We start from the raw sequence: 10,000 nt of genomic DNA, 5'->3' as shown, positions 1-10,000 counted from the left end.
TTTGGAGATTTTTCAGGTAAAAGCAGATATATGTTTGTTTATAAAAGTCAATATATTATTACCTGCAATGATATATTTACTTTTACAAACAAAAATGTATTAATTTTTAAAAGCCAAATCTGAATCTAGAAAGATATTTTTGATATCTTTCCAAATTTTCAATAAATCTATTTTTTTAAATCCAGGACACGTCAGCCCCTGAAGACATGAAGCACAAAAAAAAAAAAAAAAAAAAAAAAAAATAATGAAAATAAAAACATTTCAGACATACAGTATAATATATTCCAGCAATTCCAACAGGCACAGCGAAATTAAATAAACCAAAATATTAAGACAAAATCTTCGAGGTCACTCACTCTGACATCTTATTTTGATTTTGAATTGTGTTTTCCATATGCTCATGCATAAAAACTTTTTTCACCCATAGGCTAGCTAACAAGGTGTCGCATGATTATTTTGATATCTGTACCTGACTTTTTTATTTCAGTATTTATGTTAAATTATATTATATTATATTATATTATATTATATTATATTATATTATATTATATTATATTATATTATATTATATTATATTATATTATATTATATTATATGCGTGGATAGACTTCAGCCGAAAATATGCCTCAACTAAAAATGTCTTTTCCTCAGTAGTCCATGGCATCTCGAAGGTTGAATTTGGTAGACCCTTAGAACATAAATTTTTCTTGATAAATCTGAAAAATAAAAGGAATTGATTATTCATTTCAAAAGTTATTCAAGTATAGGTGATGACCGTTTTCTTTGTGTCACTCAGTATTATATTATGATATATCATATTATATGATATTATATTAAATATATTAAATTATATTATATTATACTATATTATACTATATTATATTGTATTATAGTATAGTATATTATATTATTTTGAAACATCTTTTTCACGTGATCATAGATCCAATTTTTTCATGATCATAGCTAAAAGAATGCCCGGCTATAGAACAAGATGTCATATAATAATAACTTTTATATCTGTACCCGAGCCTTTCTTTCTTTCTTTTATTTCAGGCTTTATATTACTATTAGAACAGTTCCGACAGGATTTTTAGACAAACACAGTAAACATAAATATGTGTCAATTTATTCGTAATATCTGAAAACTAAAAATCACAGATAGTTTTCTTGTGCAGCTTTAATTAATGGGAATGTTTTTCCCTATGTCAAACGTATAGGCCTACGGAGTCTATAAAACCTATTTTTTTCCAGAAATTGCATTATTCACATCAGACAGTCGATTAAATTGGTTCTGACAATTATATTTATACTATTGCTGAATAATTAATAGGAATGTCTTTCCCCTATGTCAAACGTGTAGGCCTACGGAGTCTATAAAGCCTATTTTTTTCATAAATTGCAACTTTTACATCAGATTGTCAGTTAAATTAGTTCTGACAATTATATTTATACCATTATTGAATAATACCAGATCTCTTTTTCTTATTATAAATTTTATTATCTTCGTTGCTGTTGTAATTCTTAATTTTCTAGTTTTCTTTTCTATTATTTTTCTATTTCTCTGTCGTATTTCTCTATGATAATTCTTGTTATTGTATTCGCTTTTTCAATGTTTCCAATATAACTGTTGCTGTTTCATTGCTGAAATAATTACTACAGCTTTTATTTGCATTGTTCTTACGGATTCCGTTGATTTCGATGACTGCGCTAGAAAAAGCCCCCCGGCCGGCTATAACTGTTAACCACTCTCGCTACTTTTATGTCGGCGGGTTTAAATCCATACAGCCATTACCTAAATTGCCGAAAAAAAAAAAAGATCAGGCCATTTACCCCTCGATTACCGAGTAGGGATTCAATTCAGGATTTAGCAACAAATAAAACTAAGCCAAAACAAACAAAACAAGGTAAATAAAAAAAGGCAAACAGAAAAAATGGAAAGTGGGAAAAATCGAAATAGAAAAAAAAACTTCGAGAGGTTTGATGCGATAGATGACAAGAGGAGAGGGTTGGGCTTAATTGGCTATTCCCACAGCGGCGATCCATTTAGGGGTCCTATTTAAATGGAAGCTGAATTCCTGCGTGGTCGAAAAAAAAAAGTAGGGAAAAAGTAGGGGGGGAGGGGAGTATGGGGGAAAAAAAGAAGGGGAAAGCCATTTGTGTAGTTGTTACTTGAAGTCACCCATTGCAAAAAAAAAAAAAAAAAAAAAAAAAAAAAAAAAAAAAAAAAAAAAAAAAATTCATGATCTTTTTTTTTCAGTTTAAATATTTTGCTGCTGTAAATTTTTCCTTTTATTTTAAGCCAAATAGGTATATTTCTTATCTAGAATTCCGTAGAAGTTTTAACTACCCGAATCCTGGCCAGGTTTATTCTCTTCGTGTTTACCCGTCTAAGTAATAAAGATGCATTTTTGTTCTGTCTACGTTTTCATCCATGAATATATTGGAAAAAAATCGAGTACTTTATATATATATATATATATATATATATATATATATATATATATATATATATATATATATATATATATACATGTGTGTGTGTCTGTATGTGTGTACATACAGTACAGTACAGGTACACACACACACACACACACACACACACACACACACACACACACACATATATATATATATATATATATATATATATATATATATATATATATATATATATATATATATATATACTTATATATATATTTGGGTGTATGTATGTATGTACTTATGTATGTGTATATATATACTATGTGCATAAGTATATATGACTGTTTCATATAGTGTGTATGCATACATCTACTTCAGTCCTTTTTAACATGCATCTACAGTAGGTATAAATTAAGAATTTTAATATACCGTATAGTAATTTTATTTATTATTTCACCAATCACAAGAAATTTCGTAAAAAATAACCTTTTATTGATATTTTTTTTAATGATCTTGTTTCTTTTCTATATTCAATTGCATCTTATTTCTTTCCGTTTTCCTTTTTTCCGTTGCTTTTATCTATAAGGTCACTGATGCCATAAAAGAATGTCCTTTTTGCCTTTGAGAGACAGGTCAATGATCTCTCTCTCTCTCTCTCTCTCTCTCTCTCTCTCTCTCTCTCTCTCTCTCTCTGATGCCTTAGGTAAATGATTTGTAATGTCATGTTACTACATCCTTTGAAGAGTGTAATATCAATTCTAAATGATGGTTCTGCGAACCATATGACTTTTTTAAATAAATTGGATGACCCTTTTCAACCCTTAATCAACTTTGTCTGTATCATCATTACTCTGACAAAGCAAGTTGTAACCCTAATTGAAAAAAAAAAAAATGGTACAGAAGAGAACTGGACTAACAAAGAATAAACTATAAATGATTAATAAAAGATCTAATTAATCAAGATAGCTAACTAACCTATATGTGAGAGTAAATGACAAAATGGGGAACAATAAAGGAAACACCATCGACAAAACTCCAAAAATTCCACTGATTCAACTATATGAATACGAAGATGAGTCACACCTAGAATAAAACTTCTAGAACAATACCTCGTGTGCAGGTCAAGTATGTTTAAATACCTGCCTCACGCAATTTAGTTTAAAGAGTCCTTCAAGGGTTGTGGTGGCCGATGCGGTAACGTCCCTGACTAGTGAACGCCAGACTGGGGTTCGAGTCCCGCTGAAACTCTTAGTTCCTTTGGTCGCTGCAACCTCATTATCCTTGTGAGCTAAGAATTGGGGGTTTGGGTGAACCTATAGGTCTATCTGCTAAGTCGTCAGCAGCTATTGTCTTACCCTCCCTGGTCCTAGCTTGGGTGGAGAGGGGGCTAGGGCATTGTTCTGCTTGATAGGGCAATGTCACTCCCTTCCCTCTGTCATTCATGAGTGGCCTTTAAAGCTTTAAACCCGCTAAGGATTCTGCACTTAGGGCCCGGCCATACCAAGCGCGGCTAGCGGGGAGGTTAGCGGCAAGAGGTTCCAGCTGATAATTGAAACCTTAGGTATCTTATGTAGGTGGCCAGATAGGAGGCGCGGGAAGCCTCGTGACTCCTATCTGGCCACCTACATAAGATACCTAAGGTTTCAATTATTAGCTGGAACCTCTTGCCGCTAACCTCGCCGCTCAACACGCTTGCCCGCGTCTCCTATCTGGCCACCTACATAAGATACCTAAGGTTTCAATTATCAGCTGGAACCTCTTGCCGCTAACCTCCCCGCTCAACGCGCTTGGTCTGGCCGAGCCCTTACAGGAACAAGACTCCTTCAGACTCCATGGCCAATGTACAATCACCTTAGAGCACCACCACTTAACCCCCCCCCCCCTTCTCACGAGCCATTATGGGTTATGAGGTCTCTAATGCTTAATGGCTTTAATTGTAGCTGTTCTTTGATCGCCAGGTCGTATGCATTAAGACGTCTTTCGCTGTTCCTTTTGGTCCTTTATTCAAGAAGTGAGCATGAAGACAAAGGCTGGATTTAGAGACTTTGTCCTATATCTTAGTCTAGCCCGTCTTACCAGCCATATTACCCTTAAAGGCGACTGACAAATATTGCCTCTACTAGTGTACGCGACCCGTCAAAAATGACGGCTAAATATTCAGATAGATATGCACATACACGCACACACACACACACACCTACTCTCACCACACCCTTTTCCCACTACTCACGGGATGGGGAAAGTTACAAATATATATATATATATATATATATATATATATATATATATATATATATATATATATATATATATATATATATGTGTGTGTGTGTGTGTGTGTGTGTGTGTGTGTCTGTGTGTGTGTATGTGTGTGCGTGTGTATGTATATAACCAGGCACTTTCTCTATTATATAGGGAAGCTTACGCAAGTTACTAATTTTTTCTGGTCAAAGTCGAAGAATATTGATTTTTCTCAGTACTTTTACGTTTAAGCTAATTACTCATAACCATTTTCACTATTTATATGTAACCGAATTATCATTACATGGTTCCTCTTGATACTTTTAGCTAGCAATGTTTTTCCCTTTTTCATTTTCACTGCAAGCTGATTGTGAGTACTTGTAAAGTCCCTCTATCGATGATGATTCTGGTTAACACCAATAACTCTGCTATTGACAAAATCGAACCTGCTATTATTAATATTCTTTTAATCTATTTCAGCAAACATATTCCATTACCAGGTTATAAATGGCTTCACTTCTTTTTCTATCATGATACCAGAAAACCTCAAATCAATCAATCCTCCGTTTTTTTTTTTTTTTTTTTTTTTTTTTTTTTTTTTTTTTTTTTTTTTTTTAAGAATAGACTTGGTAAATGGTCTTATTCTTTACTCCTGAGAGAATTTAGCGGTCAATGCATGTCTATTTTGAATGTAGATACCAATATCAATTTTCATTAAATGAGTGAAGAAAAGAAAAGTCCCCTTTTGTTCGTTTTTTACGTCGGCTGAACCCCAAAAATTGGTGAAAATACTCTGGTAATTAAATAGATTACATGGGCTTCTAGAAATTATTCTCCCACAGTCCAACTGTCAACTTTTGAAAGTTTAGTTAACTCTGAAGGTTATAGGGTGTTGTTTAGATTAAAAAAAAAAAAAAAAAAAGCTAAATATTTAGTAAAATACACCTTTTCACGAGTACTGTATCAATTCTTTGTCATCACCTGTAAAGAGAATTTACGGAGAGTTATTTGTTTTCCTTCTATTTCTTTCTGTTTTGTATCCATAAACAATTCAATCAACAGACAGATACACATATAAGAATATATGTAATTTATTCATGTATGTAAATGTGTGTAAATATATTAATTCATCACACGTAATTTTCTTGATTATACCAAAACATGCTAAGTATCGTTCTCTCAGAACAGACAGAGCAACAAACGTCTTATTATTATTATTATTATTATTATTATTATTATTATTATTATTATTATTATTATTATTATTATTATTAGTACTTTTTGCTAAGCTACAAACCTAGTTGGAAAAGCAGGATGGTATAAGCCCAGGGGCCCCAACAGGGAAAATAACCTAGTGAGGAAAGGAAACAAGAAAAAATGAAATATTTTAAGAACTGTATCATTAAAATAGATATATCCTACATAAACTATAAAAACTTTAACAAAACAAGGAAGAGAAATTAGATAGAATAGTGTGCGCAAGTGAACTGTAACTTAGCAACATTTCTGTGACAGAGCGAACGCACATACGTGAACACACACACACACACACACACACACACACACACATACAAACAAACACACATGTGGGCGATTTTTGCTCTCACAGAATTCTCTTTCATAAAATGTTTCCTAGATTGAAATGAATGCACCTTGCATATTGCTTACAGAAAATCTTCTATACCGATGAAGACTCCCCCTATTCATTCCCCCTTCGTTACGGATCATTGAGTTGTCTGGGAAACATCGATTCGACCGATAAAAAATACATTAATGATCTCCCGAATGACGAGGTGCTTGGATGTCTGGCGCTCGTAAGTCATAGCCCATGCATTCATTTCGCAACGAGATTGCTGCTTTTACCCTGAAATACTGCTACAGCGCCTTAGCATGAGAAGTAAAAGCGGGTTTACATGCTCGAACAAGTGGTTGAAGTGATGTTCGAACGTGAGAACGGAGTATTTGGTTGCTGAACGCGTTCGTCGAACGTTTCGAAGCAAGTCTGTTCTCGCCTGACTTATTTGCGGAGCTTCATTGTCCACAAACCTTATGCATTTGTGGTCGACTCCACCTCCTCGAACCGTTTTACAATCAGGCTCGACAACCGGGTTCGACAAACCGTTCGATCGCGTAAAACCCCGCTTAACCCTCGACGCAGAAACAAACATTCTAAACCTTATGGCGGCAAAGAAGCTTTTTATTTAAACCATGTGAAAGTAGAGGATGAAATGCGTCGATTGCTTGATATACAAGAAAAATGTCGATATTTACAGCCATATTTCTTTATGGTTTATGACCTGATAATGGCAAAGAAACGGCCAGTTGAATCACTAAATATACAAATGTAGAGAACCAGGCTTTTAACCTACTTACTTGAATCAATCTGTCAACAAAAGAGACATTGTTTGCTAGAAAGTAAATGGCCTTTCTTGTTGAAAGGGATTTAATCTGGTTTCTTATGACTCCTTTCGGTAAGAGGGATAATCTGACCCTTTCCATTTGTTCTAAAGCGTATTTTATCTATAATATTATGTATTATTATTATTATCATGATGATGATGATGATGATTATTATTATTATTAATATATTATTATTATTATTATTATTATTATTATTATTATTATTATTAGTTGCTGTTGTTATTGTTATTGTGAGCAGGTTTATCTTAAGTTTAACAAAAAAGAAAGATTACCAACTTTCACAGAATAAAATTCCCAAAATTTCCTATATCAAATCTGGAAAATTATAAGACAATTAGTATATCCGCATGTATATAGAATTAAAAACAGCCAGACATACCTACAACAGCTGTAATAAAATATACAGTATATCCTACGACCTAGAACCTATTAAACTAAAAACCACCAAACAGACAGGTATACAGCAGCTGTAATGAAATGTATATCCTAGATCAGGAGTGTCTAACTCATGGCCCGCGGACCAAATGTGGCCCGTTGAATGGCCTTAAGTGGCCTGCAAGGTGAAGAGATTTTTCAATTTGAGTTGTTATAACTCAGGAAATTATAACGAAACTGTTAAGATGAAGATGAACCCATATAATGTATTTTTCGTAAACCAGGATGACCAGCAAAATAAGCGGCAATTTTCAGTCTTACTAATAAGTAATGACCAAATTTTTGGTGGCCTTTATGACCATACAGCCAGGTAAATAATTGGATTTGAGTTTGAAATTCCTGTCCGAGACGAACTAACCGCGCAGGAACAAGCTATCTCAAATTGGTACAGCAACCTCTCTTATACTTCGATTCAGAAGACAGTCGTCGTGATTACAAAGTCTTAATCATTGTTTATGAACGAGTAACTCTGATAGATGTGATTTTAAGTAGTGCATCGTGTTCCGTAAGTTGTGCTTCCCTACACCTGCGAGGGCTTACGACTCAAGCAATTGTTTCTTGCCATGTCATATTGCAGTTCCCGTAACTTGGAGAAATTGCTGTAATTATGCAAAACAAGGCAATCTCGTTTAGAATTTACGTTCGCGGCGTTCAAAACTTGCGAGTCATTTCTGCTGGTTATTGGGGTTCTTGGCGAAAGCACATCAAAAGATACCGAATGGCTTTCGTGATAATCATGTCTCTGGACTCCCTTTTTCCGGGAAATGGCATTTATTTCTTCTTCTTCTTCTTCTTCTTCTTCTTTGTTGCTTTCTTCTTGTTCTTGTTCTTGTTCTTCTCTGTCTTTGCTGTTTTCTTCTTCGTCTTCTTCTTCTTCTTCTTCTTCTTTGTTGTTGTTGTTGTTTTACTTCTTCTTTCTACTCCCAAATCATTACACTTTTTAATGGCATCCTGTTGGCACCGTCCTTGCCTGGTGATCGCCAGACTAGGGTTCGAGTCCCGCTCAAGCTCGTTAGTTCCTTTGGCCGCTGCAGCCTCACATTGTGAGCTAAAGATGGGGGTTTTGGGGGAGCCTTTAGGTCTATCTGCTGAGCCATCAGCAGCCATTGCCTGTCCCTCCTTGGGTTTAGTCTCTTTTCTTAGTCTTCCCCTAATTCACTCGCGACATCAATCTTATCCTCCCCCTAATTCACCAGTGATATCAATCTTATTTTCTCCCTGTTTCACCCGTGACATCGTCCTCTTGGTTTACTCTCTCATCTTATTCTCATCCTAATTCACCCGTGACATCACCCTCTGGGTTTACCCTCTTATCTTATTCTCCCCCTAATTCGCACCTAATTCACCCGTGACATCACCCTCTTATTCTCCCCCTAATTCACCCGTGATATCAATCTTATTTTCCCTCTAATTCACCCGTGACATCACACTCTGTGTTTACCCTCTTATCTTATTCTCCCCCTAATTCACCTGTGATATCATTCTTAATTTCTCCCTAATTCACCCGCGACATCAATCTTATTTTCCCCCTAATTCACCCTTGACATCAATCTTATTTTCTCCCTAATTCACCCGCGACATCAATCTTATTTTCCCCCTAATTCACCCGCGACATCAATCTTATTTTCCCCCTAATTAACCCGTGACATCAATCCTATTTTCCCCCTAATTCACCCTTGACATCAATCTTATTTTCCCCCTAATTAACCCGTGACATCAATCCTATTTTCCCCCTAATTCACCCGTGACATTAATCTTATTTCACCCTTAATTTACCCGTGATATCAATGTTATTTTTCCTCTAATTCACCCTTGACATCACACTCTGGGTTTACCCTCTTATCTTATTGTCCACCTTATTCATCCGTGACATCAATCTTATTTTCCCACTAATTAACCCGTGACATCAATCTTATTTTCCCCCTAATTCACTCGTGACATCAATCTTATTTTCCCCCTAATTCACTCATGACATCAATCTTATTTTCCCCCTAATTCACCGTGACATCAATCTTATTTCCAACCTAATTCACCCGCGACATCAATCTTATTTTCCCCCTAATTTACCCGTGACATCAATCTTATTTTCCCCCTAATTCACCCGCAACATCAATCTTATTTTCCCCCTAATTCACCCATGACATCAATCTTATTTTCCCCCTAATTCACCCGTGACATCAATCTTATTTTCCCCCTAATTCACCCGTGACATCAATCTTATTTTCCCCCTAATTCACCCGTGTCATCAATATTATTTTCCCCCTAATTCACCCATAACATCAATCTTATTTTCACCCTAACTCACCCGTGACATCAACCTTTATTTCCCCCTAATTCACCCGTGACATCAATCTTATTTTCCCCCTAATTCACCTGCTGCATCAATCCTATTTTACCCCTAATTTCCCCCTAACATCAATCTTATTTTCCCCCTAATTCACTCGTGACATCAATTTTATTTTCCCTCTAATTCACCAGC

General features: G+C 35.0%; 1 protein-coding gene across 1 annotated transcript in view; it reads right to left on the bottom strand.

Moving 5' to 3' along the window:
• Window positions 1–10,000, bottom strand: part of LOC137649173 (putative uncharacterized protein DDB_G0271982) — a 51,771-nt gene that overhangs the window by 35,512 nt on the left and 6,259 nt on the right. The window contains exon 2 of the mRNA XM_068382162.1: window positions 8,162–8,406. Coding sequence (XP_068238263.1) covers window positions 8,162–8,406 — 245 coding nt within the window. The remainder of the gene's footprint in view (window positions 1–8,161; window positions 8,407–10,000) is intronic.

This window comes from Palaemon carinicauda, chromosome 11 (assembly GCF_036898095.1).
Source record: "Palaemon carinicauda isolate YSFRI2023 chromosome 11, ASM3689809v2, whole genome shotgun sequence".
In the NCBI taxonomy this organism is placed as follows: domain Eukaryota; kingdom Metazoa; phylum Arthropoda; class Malacostraca; order Decapoda; family Palaemonidae; genus Palaemon; species Palaemon carinicauda.
This window is presented reverse-complemented; position numbering and strand designations above follow the sequence as displayed.